Source organism: Choloepus didactylus, chromosome 4 (assembly GCF_015220235.1).
Source record: "Choloepus didactylus isolate mChoDid1 chromosome 4, mChoDid1.pri, whole genome shotgun sequence".
Lineage (NCBI taxonomy): Eukaryota > Metazoa > Chordata > Mammalia > Pilosa > Megalonychidae > Choloepus > Choloepus didactylus.
The window spans coordinates 140,925,227-140,947,474 of NC_051310.1; the positions used below are offsets into that span (position 1 = coordinate 140,925,227).

The 22,248-nt window shown below is 38.7% G+C and overlaps 1 protein-coding gene and 1 non-coding gene across 7 annotated transcripts in view; one reads left to right on the plus strand and one right to left on the minus strand.

Moving 5' to 3' along the window:
- The window catches only part of KNL1 (kinetochore scaffold 1), a 91,184-nt gene that overhangs the window by 8,310 nt on the left and 60,626 nt on the right, over nucleotides 1–22,248 (minus strand). For all 6 annotated transcript variants that reach the window (XM_037834301.1, XM_037834304.1, XM_037834300.1 and 3 more), the window contains 4 exons: nucleotides 17,014–17,129; nucleotides 15,459–15,549; nucleotides 14,773–14,889; nucleotides 3,063–3,150 (listed from right to left, as the gene is read on the minus strand). In XM_037834301.1, the coding sequence (XP_037690229.1) occupies nucleotides 3,063–3,150; nucleotides 14,773–14,889; nucleotides 15,459–15,549; nucleotides 17,014–17,129 (412 nt within the window). The remainder of the gene's footprint in view (nucleotides 1–3,062; nucleotides 3,151–14,772; nucleotides 14,890–15,458; nucleotides 15,550–17,013; nucleotides 17,130–22,248) is intronic.
- LOC119533519 lies at nucleotides 3,439–3,542 on the plus strand. Its single transcript, XR_005216649.1, has one exon. It is a non-coding gene; the product is annotated as a U6 spliceosomal RNA (small nuclear RNA).

Below are 22,248 nucleotides of genomic sequence, written 5' to 3' on the forward strand. Positions count from 1 at the left end.
GTACTGAGGTATAAATTATAATTTCTTACAGAGACTTGTTTTTAGTGGCAGAACGTTAACTTTGAGCCATAGAGCAGTGCTCTTCCCTAGCATTTGTCTACTTTGAGATGGACACGGTTAATGTATCATTTATATGTCAAATAGTTATTGTTAGACAACTCCCATGGGCTACATAGGAGCAGATACACAATTAACAAGACAGTGTGTACACATTTTAAAATTTTAGTTTTAATTGTTTTCAAAACATAGGAGTCATCCTTAAAACCACCCACTCTCCCCATATCGAAACTAGCAAGTTTAGATTTTACCTCAAAAAATATCTTTTGAATCCACTTCTTTTTTTCTTCACCACCATCACCCTCTGATATAAGCAACTGTCCTTTCTTAACCATCTCAGTCCAATAACTACCTGACTTCTCATGTTTATTTTTTATTTACTCAAATCCAATCTCTGCATGGCAGCCAGTGCTTAACACCTTTCAAATGGTTGTTTACTGTTCTAAGAAAAATCAAAACTCTTTAAGAGGCCTCTCATGTCTGGCCCCTAGTGACATCTCCAGTTTCATCTCAGACCATATTCCCTTTTGTTCTCTCTATTCCAGCCACATTGGTCTTATTTCAAACTTTTGTACTTGGTATATTCTCTCCCACAGAAGAGCTTCTGCAAGTGTTTCTTCATATTGAATATTTTGCTCTCCTGTCCCTTTTCACTTTAACTCCTACTCATTCTTCAGGTCTTACCTTAAATGCCACTGCCTCAGAGGGAAGCCTCCAGACTGGGTCAAATTTCTATTATGGGACCTCATAGCACCATGTAACCTCTCTTCCACAGCACTTGCCAGAAAATTATTTGTTTAATACCTATATTCTCTTTTAGACTGGAAGCTCCAAGAGAGCACAATTAGTGTTTACTTTTGATGATCATTGTACTCTCAGCATTGTACACAGCATAGTAGGTATTCAGTAAATTTACTCAGCAAATAATGAAGGAAAAGAAATAAATTGGGGATCATACAGCAGTAGCCAGAAAGGAAAGTGTGGTTGCTGGTACTTTGGAACCACTTCTATTCATGGAAGAGATGAATATATTCAGTGGAGGCAGAGAGGGTGACTATACAAAAGAAAAGGGAAAATCAGTGGTATAAGATTTCTGAGAAACCAGAAGCGATGGAATTCAAAGTTTAGGTGGAAAGATTTGACACCGGCCCATATCAGTAACTATTCTATTATTATTCAAGATTGCAGAATTTGCCACTTTTGACGAATTGAACCCTACCTTCTTATGACCAATTGCAAGTTTTTGCCCAAATCTCATTTGATTTTCCTTACCCTAGGGGGTAAGAAAAGGCAGGAGGGAAACAAACGGATATAGCTATGTGAAAGTTTGGTTTGTTTGGTAGTAGGAAATTCCAGACTGATGGCGTCTATTTTTTTCTGTTAAGTAAAAGTAAGGTAATGAACAAAGGGGCAAATGGTCTAGGAATTCATATATTTGTTGTCATTTCAATGCAGAAAACATGTATGAAGCAGCTATTTTATACAAAGCATGGTGCCAAGGGCTTTGAAGGATATGAAGAAATTTAAGATATTTGCCCCCACAGAGTTTACAATTTAGTTAGGAGGATAAAACTGTACAAAAATAACTACAATACAAGTAGATGTGATAGGTTCTATACGAGGTACCAACAAATTAACCATGATGGCTCAAGGGAGGTAGAGACTACTTCTGATTGGTGGAAAACAGCAGGAAAATACATTAGCAAAGATAAAGTGGCAGGACTGCAAAAGAATGACAAGATTTGGTTCGAATACAGGAAGTGTAAGGTAGTGGAAAATCATGCAAGAAAGAAAGATCTGCGTATGAGTGCAGAGAAGGGATCAGGAGGTTGGACTTTATTTTGTAAAAAATGGAGAGACTAAAAATTTTTTTTCAACGGAGCAACATAATTAAAGCTATCTTTCATAATAATTAATCTGGCAGCAATATGCAGGCTGGATGGGAAGGAGATAGGATGAAGGTAAGCATGCATAAAGATAAGACAGAAGATTTGAAATAGCACATTTCAGAATTAATAGAACTTAATAGGAATGGAAAAGAATACAAGGTTTGCTGAAGAAGCAGATATGACAAGACTTGTTCCGAGACAAAGACAATGAAAGTTTTGAGACTTTTACAATGGTGATGCCATTAACAGAGACAAGAAACATAAGGGAGAACAAACTTTTGGATTTTATTTTGGAGATGGGTGAACATAATAAGTTCCATTTTTATTCACATTGAGTTTCAGGTGCAGAAAAATATTTATACAGCGATGTTCAGAAGGCAGCTAGAAACTGTCTGGAAACTCGAGAGGAAACTCAAGAGGAAGAAGCTAAAGATGCCCTCACTCAAAATTATTATAAGTTGCTTAAAATCAAGATCTGTGTCTTGTATATCTTTATGTTTTTTTCCAATGCTAAGCACACTATCTAGCATGCAATAGTTGCTAATGCACTTAACTGAATTTGGGAATCATCACATAAACATGTCAAGGCATATGAAAGCATTAGGGAAGAGAATATAGTTAGAGAAAGACGCCAACAGAGGAGATAGAAGGAATAGCCAGAAGAAAATAATAGGGTCAGGGTAGTGCAGTATCATAGAGATTAAGGGAGATAAAAATTTCAGGAGGAAAATAATTAGCAATGTCAAATGCTGAAAAGAGGTCAAGATTAAGGACTAAGAGGTACCAAATTTGATGATTATGTAAAATTTTGAGATCTCTGAGAAAGCAGTTTTAGGAGAGCAATACTAACAAGTCAAGATTGTGAGAGGACAAACTGAAAGGACAGTCAATTTTTAGATGGAGATAAGTTCATCTATTAAAAACACAAGATTATAGACTAGGTAAAGAAGAGCTTTCTAAAGAGAATTATGGGTCACTAAAGGAGATTTGACTTGCTCCATTTTAATGTCTGAAGCTGCTAATACAAGGCTTAAGCATAGAGAAACCAGCAGTCTCTACTGTAGGGAAACATCTCAATAAAATTAAATTTTGTTTTGAAAAATTTGAGATACTTACCTAATTCTATCTCCATGACACAGTTATTGATCTTCTTAAGTATGCTGTCCATGTCATCCATTCTTATCTGAAGTTTCTCCCTCTCATTCTAAATACAAAATATTATAGACTGTCAAGTGAAACCTCCAAAAAATATCATAAATGGCTCAAACTGCTGATATAACAGCTACATCTAAATCATGAAGAGGCAAACTTTAAAATGAAGGTCAAAGCTTCAAGTCTGGACTCAAAAAATTTAAAAAGCATACATAATAGATTAAACTCATTTTTTGGTACTTTACTTCAGCATTTCCATGTGTTCCATGGAATATTGATTCAATAGGCTATTACTATGCATTACTTGAAAAAAAAAAGAGCTCTAAAAGAAGTCTATAGTGCTTGCTTCAGTGAACATATACTAAAATTGGAACAATAGAGAGAAGATTAGCATGGCCCCTGCGCAAGGAAGACACGTAAATTCGTTAAGTGACCCACATTTTTTTATGCTTAAGAGGCTCCTCCAGGCAACATCTTTGTTGTTCAGATGTGCCCTTTCTCTCTCTAAGCCCAACTTGGCAAATAAATTCATTAACCCCCCTCCCCGCCTGTGCCAGTTTGAATGTATTATGTCCCCCAGAAAAAGCCATATTGTTTGATGCAATCTTGTGGGGCAGATGTTTTAGTGCTGATTAGATTAGAATCCTTTGAGCACTTCCATGGAGATGTGACCCACCCAACTGTGGGTGACGCCTCTGAGGAGATGTTCCCATGGAGGAGTGGCCCCACCCATTCAGGGTGGGCCTTGATCAGTGGAGCCATATAAATGAGGTGACTCAAAGAGAAGGAACTCAGTGCAGTGCAGCTGTGAGTGACATTTTGAAGAGGAGCTACAGCCAAGAGGGACACTTTGAAGAATGCACAGGAACTGAGAGAGGAGCTGCAGAGGATGGGACAGTTTGAAGACAGCCATTGAAAGCAGACTTTTGCTCCGGAGAAGCTGTGAGAGGAAAAATGCCCCAAGAGCAACTAAGAGTGACATTTCTGAGGAACTGCAGCCTAGAGAGGAACATCCTGGGAGAAAGCCATTTTGAAACCAGAACTTTGGAGCAGACAATAGCCACGTGCCTTCCCAGCTAATAGAGGTTTTCCGGACACCATTGGCCATCCTCCCGTGAAGGTACCCGATTGCTGATGTGTTACCTTGGACACTTTATGGCCTTAAGACTGTAACTGTGTAACCAAATGAAACCCCTTTTATAAAAGCCAATCCATCTCTGGTGTTTTGCATTCCAGCAGCATTAGCAAACTAGAACACCCCCCAACAAGGGACATGACTCCCAGGGGAATGAATCTTCCTGGCAATGTGGGACATGATTCCCAGGAATGAGCCTGGCCCTGGCACTGAGAGATTGAAAATGTCCTTGACCAAAGAGGGAAAAAAGAAAGGTAACAAGCTGAGGTCACAGTGGATCAGAGATCCCAAATAGAGTTGAGAGGCTATACTGGAGGCTTCTCTTACGCACACTCAGGCTAGACATCCCAAGTGGCCACAGTATGCCATGCCCTTACCAAAAGTAGTACCCAAATATCTATTTAGGTCCCTACCTGATATTCTATAAAAGATGCACTCACTAAGTTTTATCTTTCAGAAACTTAAATCTACTAGAGTGTTCCTATACCAGACAAGTCCTAAAACCCAGAGGCAACAGCCTTTTTAAGATCAACTATCAGATGCGGCCCCCTTCCCCACACTATCAGCACCCCCTTTTAATATGAACAAGTTAGGGTGCTCACTGCCTAGACACCCCTGAAGATGGAGAAAGAGATTGAGAGGAAGGAGTAACAACAAACAAGATAAAATTGAACAAAGGTCTATGAATACTGAAACTTTTTTTTAAAATCTTCATTTTATTGAGATATATTCACATACCATGCAGTCATACAAAACAAATTGTACATTCGATCGTTCACAGTAGCATTACATAGTTGTACATTCATCACCTAAATCAATCCCTGACACCTTCATTAGCACACACACAAAAATAACAATAATAATAATTAAAGTGAAAAAGAGCAATTAAAGTATAAAAGAACACTGGGTACCTTTGTCTGTCTGTTTGTTTCCTTCCCTCCCCTATTTTTCTACTCATCCATCCATAAACTAGACAAAAGGGAGTGTGGTCCTTATGGCTTTCCTAATCCCATTGTCACCCCTCATAAGCTACATTTTCATACAACTGTCTCCGAGATTCCTGGGTTCTGGGTTGTAGTTTGATAGTTTCAGGTATCTACCACCAGCCACCCCAATTCTTTAGAACCTAAAAAGTGTTGTCTAAATTGTGCGTAAGAGTGCCCACCAGAGTGACCTCTCGGCTCCTCTTGGAATCTCTCTGCCACTGAAGCTTATTTCATTTCCTTTCACATCCCCGTTTTGGTCAAGAAGATGTTCTCCATCCCACGATGCCAGGTCTACATTCCTCCCTGGGAGTCATATTGCACGTTGCCAGGGAGATTCACTCCCCTGGGTGTCTGATCCCGCGTAGGAGGGGAGGGCAGTGATTTCACCTTTCAAGTTGGCTTAGGTAGAGAGAGAGGGCCACATCTGAGCAACAAAGAGGCATTTGGGAGGAGGCTCTTAGGCACAATTATAGGGAGGCCTAGCCTCTCCTTTGCAGCAACAGTCTTCCCAAGGGTAAATCCTGTGGTAGAGGGCTCAACCCATCAAACCACCAGTCCCCTATGTCTGTGGTCATGTCAGCAACCATCGAGGTGGGGTAGGCCAATACCCCTGCATTCTCCACAGGCTCCTCAAGGGGGCTCTACATATTTTTTTCCTTGTTTTTATTTTAACTTTTTTTTTTTTTAAATCAACTGTATGAAAAATAAAAAAAATTAAAAATTAAAAAATTAAAAAAAATTTTTTAAAAAATACAATAAAAGAACATTTCAAAGAAACCATAACAAGGGAGTAAGAAAAAGACAATTAGCCTCAGATAACTACTTTACTTCCAACATGTTCCTACTCTACCCCAAGAAAGTTACCTAATACAGCAACATTTCTGTGAACTTGTTCCTACTATACCCATCAGAAATTAACAGACCATAGTCATTCCTGGGCATTCCCAGAACGTTAAATTTACCCATGATAGCTTATCTGTTCTTCTTGGATTATTGTTCCCCCTTCCTTAATTGTTCTCTATTGATAGTTCCCCTACATTCTACATTATAAACCATTTGTTTTACATTTTTCAAAGTTCACATTAGTGGTAGCATATAATATCTCTCTTTTTGTGCCTGGCTTATTTCGCTCAGCATTATGTCTTCAAGGTTCATCCATGTTGTCATATGTTTCACCAGATCGTTCCTTCTTACTGCTGTGTAGTATTCCATCGTGTGTATATACCACATTTTATTTATCCACTCATCTGTTGAAGGACATTTGGGTTGTTTCCATCTCTTGGCAATTGTGAATAATGCTGCAATGAACATTGGCGTGCAGACATCTGTTCGTGTCACTGCTTTCCGATCTTCTGGGTATGTACTGAGAAGTGTAATCGCTGGATCGAACGGTAACTCTATATCTAGTTTTCTAAGGAACTGCCAGACTGACTTCCAGAGTGGCTGAACCATTACACAGTCCCACCAACAATGAATAAGAGTTCCAATTTCTCCACATCCCCTCCAGCATTTGTAGTTTTCTGTTTGTTTAAAGGCAGCCAGTCTAATCAGTGTGAGATGGTATCTCATTGTGGTCTTAATTTGCATCTCTCTAATAGCTAGTGAAGCTAAACATTTTTTCATGTGTTTCCTGGCCATTTGTATTTCCTCTTCAGAGAACTGTCTTTTCATATCTTTTGCCCATTTTATAATTGGGCTGTCTGTACTATTGTCATTGAGTTGTAGGGTTTCTTTATATATGCAAGATATTAGTCTTTCGTCAGATACATGGTTTCCAAAATATTTTTCCCATTGAGTTGGCTGCCTCTTTACCTTTTTGAGAAATTCCTTTGAGGTACAGAAACTTCTAAGCTTGAGGAGTTCCCATTTATCCATTTTTTCTTCTGTTGCTTGTGCTTTGGGTGTAAAGTCTAGGAAGTGGCCGCCTAATACAAGGTCTTGAAGATGTTTTCCTACATTATCTTCTAGGAATTTTATGGTACTTTCTTTTATATTGAGATCTTTGGTCCATTTTGAGTTAATTTTTGTGTAGGGTGTAAGGTAGGGGTCCTCTTTCATTCTTTTGGATATGGATATCCAACTCTCCCAGCCCCATTTGTTGAAAAGACCATTATGACTCAGTTCAGTGACTTTGGGGGCCTTATCAAAGATCAGTCGGCCATAGATCTGGGGGTCTATCTCCAAATTCTCAATCCAATTCCATTGATCTATATGTCTATCTTTGTGCCAGTACCATGCTGTTTTGGTAACTGTGGCTTTATAATAAGCTTCAAAGTCAGGGAGTGTAAGTCCTTCCACTTCGTTTTTCTTTTTTAGAGTGTCTTTAGCAATTCGAGGCATCTTCCCTTTCCAAATAAATTTGATAGCTAGCTTTTCCAAGTCTGCAAAGTAGGTTGTTGGAATTTTGATAGGGATTGCATTGAATCTGTAGATGAGTTTGGGTAGAATTGACATCTTAATGACGTTTAGCCTTCCTATCCATGAACATGGACTATTTTTCCATCTTTTAAGGTCCCCTTCTATTTCTTTTAGTAGTTATGTAGTTTTCTTTGTATAGGTCTTTTACATCTTTGGTGAAGTTTATTCCAAGGTACTTGAATTTTTTAGTTGCTATTGAAAATGGTATCTTTTTCTTGAGTGTCTCTTCAGTTTGTTCATTTCTAGCATATAGAAACATTACTGATTAATGTGCATTAATCTTGTATTCCGCTACTCTGCTAAATTTATTAGCTCTAGTAGCTGTATCGTCGATTTCTCAGGGTTTTCCAGAATATAAGATCATATCATCTGCAAACAATGACAGTTTTACTTCTTCCTTTCCAATTTGGATGCCTTCTATTTCTTTGTCTTGCCAGATTGCCCTGGCTAGCACCTCCAGCACAATGTTGAATAACAGTGGTGACAGCAGGCATCCTTGTCTTGTTCCTGATCTTAGAGGGAAGGCTTTCAGTCTCTCACCATTGAGTACTATGCTGGCTGTGGGTTTTTCATATATGCTGTTTATCATATTGAGGAAGTTTCCTTCAATTCCTACCTTTTGAAGTGTTTTTATCAAAAACGGATGTTGAATTTTGTCGAATGCTTTTTCACCATCTATTGAGATGATCATTTGATTTTTCGCTTTTGAATTGTTAATGTGTTGTAATACATTGATTGATTTTCTTATGTTGAACCATCCTTGCATGCCTGGAATGAACCCCACTTGGCCACGGTGTATGATTTTTTAAATATGTTTTTGGATTTGATTTGCAAGTATTTTGTTGAGGATTTTTGCATCTATATTCATTAGGGAGATTGGCCGGTAGTTTTCCTTTTTTGTAGCATCTTTGCCTGGTTTTGGTATTAGATTGATGTTAGCTTCATAAAATGAGTTAGGTAGTGTTCCCTTTTCTTCAATGTTTTGAAAGAGTTTGAGTAAGATTGGTGTCAGTTCTTTCTGGAAAGTTTGGTAGAATTCCCCTGTGAAGCCATCTGGCCCTGGGCATTTATTTGTGGGAAGTTTTTTGATGACTGATTGGATCTCTTTGCTTGTGACGGGTTGGTTGAGGTCTTCTATTTCTTCTGTGGTCAGTCTAGGTTGTTCATATGTTTCCAGGAAATTGTCCATTTCCTCTACATTAACCAGTTTGTTGCCATACAGTTGTTCATAGTACCCTCTTATAATTTTTTTAATTTCTTCGGGATCTGCAGTTATGTCACCTTTTTCATTCTTTATTTTGTTTATATGGGTCTTCTCTCTTTTTTGATTTTGTCAGTCTAGCTAGGGGCTTGTCAATCTTGTTGATCTCAAAGAACCAACTTTTGGTGATATTTATCCTCTCTACTGTTTTTTTGTTCTCTATGTCATTTATTTCTGCTTTAATCCTTGTTATTTCTTTTCTTCTGCTTGGTTTAGGATTGGTTTGCTGTTCATTTTCTAGCTTCTTTAGTTGAACCATTAGTTCTTTGATTTTGGCTCTTTCTTCCTTTTTAATATATGAGTTTAGTGCTATAAATTTCCCCTCAGTACTGCTTTTGCTGCATGCCATAGGTTTTGGTATGTTGTGTTCTCATTTTCATTCGTCTCTATATATTTAGCAATTTCTCTTGCTATTTCTTCTTTAACCCACTGATTGTTAAGGAGTGTGTTGTTTAACCTCCAGGTATTTGTGAATTTTCTAAGTCTCTGATGGTTATTGACTTCTAATTGTAGTCCACTGTGGTCAGAGAATGTGCTTTGAATAATTTCAAACTTTTTACATTTATTGAGCCTTGTTTTATGTCCCAGCATATGATCTATTCTGGAGAAAGTTCCATGAGCACTAGAGAAGTATGTGTATCCTGGTGATTTGGGATGTAATGTTGTATAAATGTGTGTTAAATCTAATTCATTTATCAGATTGTTTAGGTTTTCAATTTCCTTACTGGTCTTCTGTCTGGTTGATCTATCTATAGGAAAGAGTGATGTGTTGAAGTCTCCCACAATTATTGTGGAAACATCAATTGCTTCCTTTAGTTTTGCCATTGTTTCTCTCATGTATTTTGTGGCACCTTGATTGGATGCATAGACATTTATGATTGTTATTTCTTCTTGTTGAATTGCCCCTTTTTTAGTATGTAGTGGCCTTCTTTGTTTCTCAAAACATCCCTGCATTTAAAGTCTATTTTATCTGAGATTAATATTGCTACATCTGCTTTCTTTTGGCTGTAGCTTGCATGAAATATTTTTTTCCATCCTTTCACTTTCAATTTCTTTGTGTCCCTGTGTCTAAGATGAGTCTCTTGTATGCAACATATCAATGGTTCATTTTTTTAAATCCATTCTGCGAATCTATATCTTTTAATTGGGGAGTTTAATCCATTTACATTCAATGTTATAACCGTGAAGGCATTTCTTGAATCAGCCATCTTATCCTTTGGTTTATGTTTGTCATATATATTTTTCCCCTCTCTCAATTAATATCCTTTATTGTACCCGTACCGAATCTCTTTAGTACTGAACCTTTCTCCAAGTCTCTCTGTCCTTTCTTTGTTTCTCTGTCTGTAGGGCTCCCTTTAGTATCTCCAGTAGGGCAGGTCTCTTGTTAGCAAATTCTCTCAGCATTTGTTTGTCTGTGAAAAATTTAAGCTCTCCCTCAAATTTGAAGGAGAGCTTTGCTGGATAAAGTACTCTTGGTTGGAAATTTTTCTCACTCAGAATTTTAAATATATCATGCCACTGCCTTCTCGCCTCCATGGTGGCTGCTGAGTAGTCACTACTTAGTCTTATGCTGTTTCCTTTGTATGTGGTGAATTGCTTTTCTCTTGCTGCTTTCAGAACTTGCTCCTTCTCTTCCGTGTTTGACAGTGTGATCAGAATATGTCTCGGAGTGGGTTTATTTGGATTTATTCTATTTGGAGTTCGCTGGGCATTTATGATTTGCATATTTATGGTGTTTAGAAGTTTTGGGAAGTTTTCCCCAACAATTTCTTTGAATACTCTTCCTAGACCTTTACCTTTTTCTTCCCCTTCTGGAAAACCAATGAGTCTTATAGTCGGACGTTTTATATTATCTATCATATCCCTGAGGTCCACTTCGCTTTTTTCAATTTTTTTCCCCATTCTTTCTTTTGTGCTTTCATTTTCCATTCTGTCATCTTCCAGGTCACTGATTCGTTGTTCAACTTCCTCTAGTCTTGTACTATGAGTATCCAGAATCTTTTTAATTTGGTCAACAGTTTCTTTAATTTCCATAAGATCACCTATTTTTTTATTTAGTCTTGCAATGTCTTTTTTATGCTCTTCTAGGGTCTTCTTGATATCCTTTGCATTCTGTACTATGGTCTCATTGTTCATCTTTAGTTCTTTGATTAGTTGATCTAGGTACTGTGTCTCTTCTGATCTTTTGATTTGGGTGCTTGGGCTTGGGTTATCCATATCTTCTGTTTTTTTCATATGCTTTAGAATTTTCTGTTGTTTTTGGCCTCTTGGCATTTGCTTAACTTGATAGGGTTCTTTTAGGATTTGCATACCAATTGAAGTCCTTATCTCTAATTTATCAGATCTACAGCTTCATGGAGTACACTTTCTGTAACTAACCAGCAGGTGGCATCCACGAGCCACCTGTTCTCCACAAGCCAGTTCTCTCCTGCTTTGCCTGTGTGGTGAGTGGGGGAGTGAGTCTTGTGGGGTCCAATTGGTGTACCAAGCTTGAATGTGTAGTTGGTGTTGCCCGCCCTGTATATGGGGCGTGTGTCTGGGAGGTCAGGGAGGGGGGGTGGCTCTAACAATCAAATCTCCCTGGTGTTCCTGGAGTTTTAAAGCTGCTGCAATATTCTAATCTTTCAGTTCAGTCCTGCCACAGTTTGTCCCTGCCACTGACCCACAAGTCCCTGGTATTGGCGTATGGCTCCTGAGACTTGCGAGTGGGTCCCTCTTCCAGGCCGTGCACCCCCTGGTCCTCTGTTGAGGGATGACTGTGCTATGTCACAGGTGAGTACCATCCCTCCAGGGTGGTTCTGGGCTGCTGGGCTGTGTAGAGAGGCTCCCAGTCTGCTGAAATAATGGCTGAATGGGGCTTTGTTAATTCACACTGCTCTACCTTCCCAACTCTGGGACAACCAGCTGAGGGTGCAGGGAAGGCTAATGTCCACGCCCAGTTTTGTGGTGTGTGCGTGTTATCTGAAGCACTTGCATCACACTGGGTTGTCTGGGGCAGCTCTGGGCTATGGGGCTGGCGATGGGTAGGAGTGTTTCCTGTCCACCAGGATGATGGCTGTGAGCGGACACCCCCCTTTTCTTGGGAAGTTGTGGTATTTAGTGAATTTTCTCTGCCACTGGATTATTGCCTTTTGTCTCAGAGCTCTCTTAGTTCTGCTCTTGTCTTGACCTGCCCCAATTGCAAGTCTTTGAGGCTTTCTGTATGGGGCTTCTTAGAGTAATTGTTTTAGAAACAGGAAAAAAAAAAAGATAAAAAAAAAAGCCATCCTCACAGATCTAATGGGTTATTGAAATGCTAAGAGACAAAGCAATTAGGGCCATTAAGGAAAGACCCAGGGGGCAGAGAGATCAGTTTTTCTTTGGGATTTGCATATGAGCCTCAGGGCCTGAGCTCTGCCCTTCCCCTTTCTATGTTCACCAGAACTCCAAAAATCCTCCGCTTTTATTTTGGAGTTTTTCTCGCTGTTTTTTGCTATGCCTGTCTCCTCTCTGCTGGGCTGGCTGCTCTCAGATTCTCTGGTGTCTGGTCTCAGTCTATCTATGGTTGGAGTTTAGATCAGTAGAATAAGTTTCCGATAAGAGCTGCCACTGCAGTTCTCCCTTCTCCTTCCCAGAGCTGATGGCCCCTCCTCCCATGGGACTGAGCCTGGCAGGGAGGGGCGCAGGTCCCCTGGCCACAAAAACTTACAGATTTCGCTGATCTCAGCAGTTTGACATGTTCATGAGTGTTGTATGAAGTATCCCCAAAGTCAAATTGCTCTGTGGTGTCTAGTCCACGCAGTTCCTGGCTTTCTACCTACTTTCCTGGAGGAGTAACTAAAACATACAGCTCACCAATCCGCCATCTTGCCCCGCCTCCGCTGAAACTTCTTATAATTATATATATGTATTTTTAGATGCTGAGGTGTTGGAATGGCTGGAAGGAGGTAAATGACATGGTGGAATTGTACCCTATAGCATCCCTTGGGATTTGCTCTACAGCTGCTCGTTGATTTGTACCTTGAAGATCTTTACCTTTCTTTACATACCTTGTATAGCATATTAAGGAAAGAATTGAAATTGTGGAAATGTAACCCACAACAATTTTTGAAATTACTATATGACTGCTTATTAAGCTGTACATCGAGAGATGACATCTTTCTGTATGTATGTTATATTTTACAATAATGGAAATGGCTGAAGTTGTGGAACTGTGACCCACGACATTCTTTGAGATTTGCTAACTACTTGTGAAATTGTACACTGTAAGTTATCACTGTTATGTACACATGTTAAAATTCACAACAAAAAACAATGGAAAAGAAAAAGTCTATGGTCAAACAAATATAGGAAACAAAGGTCGAACAGAATTATAGCTTTTTCCTTCACAGACTTTAGTTTTATTTTACTTTTAAAGATAGTTTGACTTAATATTTTTATATCCTAGCTACTATATTTCTCCAAAAGGGAGATACTAAATGTAGCATTTCCTGGACTTATTTGGCAATGGAAATTTTTTATGCAGAGCATTTTTTTATTAGAACAGTTGTAGATTTATAGAAATATCATGCAGAAAGTACAGAGTTCCCATATACTCCCCTTTCACACATATAGTTTTACTTATTAACATTTTGCATTAGTGTGGTACTTATTAGTGTGGTAGTTTTGTTACAACTGACGAAAAAATATTATTATAATTATACTATTAACTATAGTTCATGGTTTACATTAGGGTTCTCACATACATGTATTGTACAGTTCTACAGTTTCTGCTTTTTTTTTTTTTTTTTTTAGTTTTTTATTCTGGTAACATATATATAATCTATCTCTTTGGGGTGACAGAAAATTTTGGGTAATAAGTGGTATAATGGCTAAGTTCATGTGTCAACCTGGCTAGGTTATGGTTTTCAGTTGTTTGGTCAACAAGGACTGCCTAATTGTTACTGTGAGGGTATTTCATAGATTTAAATCATTTAGTCAGCTGATTGCATCTATGACTGATTACATGTCCAATCAACAAAGGAGACTGCTTTCAGCGATGAGAGAAATCTCATCCGATCAGTTGAAGGCTTCAAAGGGAGAACTGATGATTTTAGCAATCAGAAATAATTCCTATCTCTACTTCAGTCAGCCAGCTTCTCCTGGGGAATTCATTAAAACCTTCACTGGAGTTCCCAACTTGAGACCTGCCCTACAGAATTTGGACTTGCCAATCCCCATGGTCACATGAGCCAATTCCTATAATAAATTTCACAATACCCACATACATACTATACATATAGCTGACTGGCTGAAGAAGAGATAGGAATTATTTCTAACTGCTGACTGGATGAGATTTCTCTCATCGCTGAAAGCAGTCTCCTTGGTTGACCAAACAACTGAAAACTGTATGTATAGCATGCATGTGTGTGAGTTGTGCATATATCTCCTGTTAGTTCAGTTTCCCCAAAGAACCCTAACAATGATGGTGTGATGGTGGCATAACATTGTCAATGTAATTAACACCAATTAATTGTATATTTGAAAGTAAATAATATGTAGATCATTTTAAATATACTGATTTAAACACTCATTTTTGAACTATGAGAAAGATGATACTAGAGGTAATAAAGAAAGATAATACTCCCTTAACAATGGGAGACCAGGAATCCTATAGTGCTTCATTTCAATATGTATAATGGAATAGGCCCATATCAGGAACTATATTCTAGTATTACTCAAGATGTTAGGATTTGTCACTTTTGATAAACTGAACCCCACTTCTTATGACCAATTGCAAGTTTTTGCCCAAATCTCATTCATATGCCCCCTAAGGAGTATTCTTCATAGTCTACAATTGCTATAAAGTAATTTTAATAGTACTTTCTTTCTATGCTGTTAACTCTTTCAAATTACCTGAGCTGACTGCACAAGCTTGCTGTACAGAGCCACTTTTCCTTTGTGAGTGAAGACTTTAGTCATCTTGGTAAAACGTGATTTTATTTTGTTCAGGTAAATTCCAAAGGCCTTCAGCTGTAAGGAGAGTCAAAGTGTACATTGCACCAAAACAAATGAGTCAGAAAAGGTCTGGAAAGGCTGATCCAGCTGCCGCATGCTAGGCTTTGTCCATCTTAGACTCTGATTATTAAGGCAGGATACTTCTTATTTGCAAATTTAATTACATATGATGTTTAAGAACAGAACCAAAGATGTCAGTTTTGATTCCTGCCGTTAATTCACTTATTCATATTATGAATTAGAAAACAATAGGCTCTTAATTGATATAAAAGGACATATAAAATAGTTTATTATTTAATCAATTAAAGGAAATTTTTTCCCTCATCTAAATCTAAATAAAAGACATATAGGAAAGAGGAAACTCTAAATAAACTTTAAGCATATTTCATATATTAAATGGACCATCTGTTTTGAAAAGATTATATATTAATAATTACTTATGTTTAATTAAATAAAACCTTGTTAACATACCTAAGAAGTTAAAGAACTCATCACTAGTTATCATGTAACAGTTACTTATTTCACAATAAACACTGTTCAAAATATTTGTATTAATTCCCATTCAGAAAATGAGATAAAAGTACCTCCTCATCAGAGCAGTGTCTCATTTTTCCCCAGAGGTTCCTATTTACATCAATCAGCAGTTTATCTTGGTTCACGGCAGAAAGCTTTAATCTAAAATATGGGAAAGTTAAATAGTACAAGTTACAGAAGCCAGTTTGAATGAACCATCTCAGATCCACAAGCATACTTAATTTAAATTCACTCAAAAATAGTAGCCAGCATGGTTATTTCAACATTTGTAGAAAAGTTCAAGAATGTAATGAATCAAAAAAATCTTCCCTCACAAATAAAATTCTCATCTTAGTGTATCACCTTGTTCCAACATGAAAACATGTTGTTTATAAAGAATCCTCAAGGCCTGTCAATGCACAATTGCTGTGAATTTGTAGCTATCATTTTAAGCAATAGCTCCCAATTCAGTTCAAAGTCATACCTCACCTTTACAGAATAGCAATTATAATAGTAGCAAAGCTATCACAATTTTAAGTTTTAGCCTCTTGTTAATAAGTTGAGGAAATAAATTTTTATCAAAGTTAGAAGATATTATATGCAGGAATATAGGCACAAAATCAATCAACAGAGCACATCTAAAACAGACTGCTCATTATGTACAAGATCCCTTTTCATTCAAAGTAAAACTATTTCACACAGTTTAAACATTCTCAGACAAAACCCTGAGATACCCACCTCTTTTAAAAAACATTAGGGAGGAACCCTGTCTGTTTTTTCAGTGTTGAAACTTTAGACTTAGTATTGTGCCTGACACATAGTAAGCACCCAGTAAATATTTGTTGAATGAACAAATTTGAATCAGGCAAATCTGAGTACTATAATTTAACAGCACCTTAAGTTTTCTAGTTTTGAAAGTATACAATTCTTAACTATTTTATTTCTCTTTGGTTTGCTAGATTGATTCAAATATTATTGAATAATCCTCGATAAGTATGACCCAAACACCATTTTGGTTATAAATCTGGATTTACTGGAGGGAATCTAGATATACATAATTTGTAAAACAGTCTGCAGCACTGACATATCCCAAGGTACTGAAATATATTCTGAGAGAAACCATGTTCTTTATATAAATCAGTGTAAATTTATGATGTAAATCAATGGCAAATGTGATAAAATTATAAACCCAAAGGCAGCCTTGACTTCAGCCATTACATATAAATCACTACATCACATCTTTTGAAGATGCTCTCTTTCAAAAACCTCATATTAAAATCTAATAATTACTATTTATTGAGGACCTACTTTTTGCTAATTAACAACAAGAAAATATTTTACATACACTATTTCTGTAGTTCATTTCTTATCTGCTGAGTAGGTATTATCCACATTTATGGATGAGAGAATGAAGATTAAATGACCTATCCAAGGTTACACAGCTAGCGCTGTAGCCAGCATTGAGCTTCAATTCAACTACAAATATGAAACTCTTTCCTCCTATCATACTGCAGATTCATGTCATCAACTTTTTCCTATACCAATATTATTCTATTCAAAACATTACCACACAGACTATTCACCCATCCAACAACAAAATACGGAAAAAACTTAAAGCTTTCATACTCTTCAATTTTGTGGCGAAGAGCTTCACAATCTTCTTTATAAATCTGTATCTTGGGTCGGTAAACATACTGACTTAACATCAGGTCTTCTGGAGTAGGTGGTGTGTTTATAGCAAACTGAAAAAAAAAATTGGTATTTTGTGGAAAACAAACAAACAAACCAAGTTCAAGAACCAATTCAAGTTTCTTGGGCCTATTTTTAAAAGTTCTATAAAGCTTGAATTTGAATTTAAGTCTCTGACTTCAAGGTCTATTTCCCATAGGTGTTCAGGGGAACTACGGAGTTCCACTCACATGAGATTGAAAATGGTTTGAAAATAGCTGTGCATTATTTTAAGAAAATAATACCTGAAAAGTCAAACTTACCAGGAATGCAAGTTTTCCAGATTATCCTTTTCCATTCCCATTGTCTAGCACTGATACTTCTATCCCGGGCTGAACACAAACTTTGTTGGGCATACCCTCCATTTGTAAAATAAGGCAGTGAAAATTCAGCTATTTTAAAATATTTTATAGTTCTAATCCTATGACTTTTTGATATCTTGATGGAGTATTAGAAAAATAGTCAGTGCCTTACTTCACATTACTTATAAAAACAAAGCAACTTTGTTTTGGTTTTGTTTGAAATGTCATTTTTTTAAAATTGTTTGTTTTTCAATTTTTTGATAAAGTTTAAAAAAAAAAGCAAAACAAACCCCCACAACTGTCCAGTATTCACTGGCAGTATGGCAATGAATAAATTATTTTACAACTCTGAGCTTTAGTCTCTTGTTCTATAAAATAGGGCCAATAGGGCTAATCTAAATACAGCTTCTTTAGATTATGGTACAAGTTTTTTAAAAAGGTACCTAGCCCATGACCTGCTAAAGTAATCCAATAAATGTTAGCTTCCTCTCATTCTCCCCTTTTAGTCTATTAAAAGGAAGTAATGAACGAGGTTTTACTCTCCTTTTCCTTTTCCTAACACATCCTCTAGCAGATGTGGTAAGAAGGTGTAGGAAAGTTGATTTTCTTTCTTAAAAAATATTTTTAAGGCTAGAATTATAAATAAAAATCAAGGCTATATGCTCTAGCTCAAAAAGAAAGGCCTCAAAAGATTGTGTTTTCTAAACACCATTTTCTCACTAAAAGGAATCAGGGCTCCCTGGAAAATGGTTGACCACCCTTCCTATGGGAACCAAACAGTTAATAAAGGAATATTTAGTTTTATAGAAGTATTTACATAATAAATGAAGAAGAAATGAGGAGAAGGCAAAAGGGTTCCAGTGAGAAGGAACAGATATGGTGATAAGAATAATGAGGTTGGGAGCCCAAAAGAGCTGTGCCCCTCTTCCTTCCATCTTAATTTACTTTTCATATTTAGGTATAAACCCTCCTGGAATTTTTTTTTTTTAATGGGTTTATTGGTATATAATTCACATATCATATAATTCACCCATTTAAGTATATAAATTTTTTCTTTAGCATACTCAGAGTTGTGCAACCATTACCACAATCTAATTTGAGAATACTTTTGTCCCTCCAAAAGAAATCCTGAACCCATTAGCTGTCACTCCACTTCTGCTCCACCTCGACCCCAGCCCTAAATAACCACGTACAGACTATGCTGCTATGAAGATTTTGCATCCAAGTTTTTGTGCAGACCTATGTATTTATTTCTTTTGGATATATACCCAGGAGTAGATTGCTGGGTCATATAATTCTATGCTTAAATATTTGAGGACCTGCCAAAATGTTTTTCATAGCAGCAGCACCATTTTACATTCCTACCAATGATATATGATGGTTCTAGTTTTTCCACATCTTTGCCAACACTTGTTATTTTCCATCTTTTTTACTATAGCCATCCAGTGAGTGTGAAGTGACATCTCATTATGGTTTTGATTTGCATTTCCCTAATAACTAATAACATTGAGCATCTTGTCATGTGGTTATTGGCTGTTTGCATATCTCCTTTGGAGAAATATTTATTCAAGTCCTTTGCCACTTTAAAACTAGATTTTCTTTTCATTATCAAATTTTAAGAGTTCTTTACATATTCTGGATATAAGTCCCTTATCAGATATATGATTTAAAATGTTTTCTCCCATTCTATAGGTTGCCTTTTCCCCTTCTTGATGGTATCATTTGTAGCAAAAAAGTTTTTAATATTGATGAAGACCCACTTACCTATTTTTAATTTTGTCACTGATACTTTTGGTATTTTATGGAATTCAATTTGTGTATGGTCTGAGGTAAGAGTCAAGGTGTGCCGGTTTGTGTGTATTGTGTCCCCCAAATGCCATTATCTTTGTGGTCTTGTGTGGGGCAGGTGTTTTGGTGATGGTTGGATTTGCTTGGAATGTGCCCTGCCCAGCTGTGGGCAATGATTCTGATAAGATGTTCCCATGGAGGCGTGGCCCCACCCATCCAGGGTGGGCCTTTATCGGTGGAGCTATATAAATGAGCTGACTCGGGGGGAGGAAAGAGAGTGCAGCTGGGAGTGATGTTTTGAAGAGGAGCAAGCTTGCTAGAAAGAAACGTCCTGGGAGAAAGCCGTTTTGAGGCCGGAGCTTTGGAGCAGACGCCAGCTGCCTTCCTAGCTAACAGAGGTTTTCCGGACACCACTGGCTGTCCTCCGGTGAAGGTACCCGATTGCTGAGGTGTAACTTTGGATGCTTTGTGGCCTTAAGACTGTAACTGTGTAGTGAAATAAACCCCCGTTTTATAAAAGCCTGTCCATCTCTGGTGTTTTGCATTCTGCAGCATTAGCAAACTACCATTTATAGTCACTCAAAAAATTAAATGCTTAGGATTTTGGAGTAAAGCTTTACCATCCTCTGCAGATAACTACTCTCCATTTGAGAAACAACTGTTGGCCTGCTACTGGGCCTTAGTAGAGACAGAACGCTTAACCATGGGCCACCAAGTTACCATGAGACCTGAGTTACCTATCATGAGCTGGGTGTTATCTGACCCACCAAGCCATAAAGTTGGGCGTGCACAACAGCACTCCATCATAAAATGGAAATGGTATATACGAGATAGAGCTCGAGCAGGTCCTGAAGGTACAAGTAAGTTACATGAGGAAGTGGCCCAAATGCCCATGGCCCCCACTCCTTCCACCTTACCTTCTCTTGCCCAGCCCACAGCTATGGCATCTTGGGGAGTTCCTTACAGTCAGTTGACTGAGGAAGAGAAGACTTGGGCCTGGTTTACAGATGGTTCTGCACGATATGCAGGTACCACCCGAAAGTGGACAGCTGCAGCACTGCAGCCCCTTTCTGGGATATCCCTGAAGGACAGTGGTGAGGGGAAATCCTCCCAGTGGGCAGAACTTCGAGCAGTGCACCTGGTTGTTCACTTTGCTTGGAAGGAGAACTGGCCAGAGGTGCGTCTGTATACTGATTCCTGGGCTGTTGCTAATGGTTTGGCTGGATGGTCAGGGACTTGGAAGGAACATGATTGGAAGATTGGTGACAAAGAAGTCTAGGGAAGGGGTATGTGGATAGACCTTTCTGAGTGGGCAAACAACATGAAGACATTTGTGTCCCATGTGAATGCTCACCAGAGGGTGACTTCAGCAGAAGAAGGTTTTAATAACCAAGTGGATAAAATGACCCGTTTGGTGGATACCAATCAGCCTCTTTCCCCAGCAACTCCTGTCATTGCCCAATGGGCTCATGAACAAAGTGGTCATGGTGGTAGGGATGGAGGTTATGCATGGGCTCAGCAACATGGACTTCCACTCACCAAGGCTGACCTGGCCACAGCCACTGCTGAGTGTCCAATTTGCCAGCAGCAGAGACCCACACTCAGTCCCCGATATGGCACCATTCCTCGGGGTGATCAGCCTGCTAGCTGGTGGCAGGTTGATTACATTGGACCACTTCCATCATGGAAAGGGCAGTGATTTGTTCTTACTGGAATAGACACATACTCCGGATATGGGTTTGCCTTCCCTGCACGACATGCTTCTGCCAAAACTACAATACGTGGACTTACAGAATGCCTCATCCACCGTCATGGTATTCCACAGCATTGCTTCGGACCAAGGAACCCACTTCACAGCAAATGAAGTGAAGGGATGGGCACATGCTCATGGAATTCTGTGGTCTTACCATGTTCCCCATCATCCAGAAGCAGCTGGGTTGATAGAACGGTGGAATGGCCTATTGAAGACTCGATTACGGCGCCAACTAGGTGGCAATACCTTGCAGGGCTGGGGCAGTGTTCTCCAGGAGGCTGTGTATGCTCTGAATCAGCGTCCACTCTATGGTGCTGTTTCTCCCATAGCCAGGATTCATGGGTCCAGGAATCAAGGGGTGGAAACAGGAGTAGCACCACTCACTATCACTCCTAGTGATCCACTAGGGAAATTTTTGCTTCCTGTCCCTGCAAATTTAAGCTCTGCTGGTCTACAAGTCTTGGTTCCAAAAGGAGGAGTGCTTCCACCAGGAAACACAACAATAATCCCATTGAACTGGAAGTTAAGGCTGCCACCTGGCCACTTTGGGCTTCTTATGCCTCTGAATCAACAGGCAAGTAAGGGGATTACTGTACTGGCTGGGGTGATTGATCCTGACTATCAAGGGGAAATAGCACTGCTATTTCTTGGCATACAGGAGATCCCCTGGGGCGTCTCTTAGTACTACCATGCCCCGTGATTCAAGTCAATGGAAAACTGCAACAACCCAATCCAGGCAGGACTACCAATGGCCAAGAAACTTCAGGAATGAAGGTTTGGGTCACCCCACCAGGCAAAGAACCACAGCCAGCTGAAGTGCTTGCTGAGGGTAAAGGGAACATGGAATGGGTAGTGGAAGAAGGTTGTGATAAATATGAACTACGGCCACGTGACCAGTTACAGAAACGAGGACTATGATGATATGGTTTTAGGTGATGTGTACAACTGCCAAGTTGACAAGGGGTGGACTGTGATGGTTGGGTTCATGTGTCAACTTGGCTAGGTGGCCTAGCTGTCTGGTCAAGCGGGCACTGGCCTGACGATTGCTGTGAGGCTATTTGAGGCTGGTTAATAAACCAACAGGCTGGTTTGTCGGATCATCAGTCAATTGACTGCAGCTGACTGATGACTCATCAAGGGGCGTGCTTCCACAGTGAGAGAATGCAATTGGCTGGATTTGGTCCGGGTGATCAGTTGGAGGCTTATAAGCTGGACGGTTAGAGAACCTTCACTTCTTCTTCAGCTGCTCAGTGAAGCTTTTCCTGGGGAGCTCGTCAAAGTTGCCAGTTC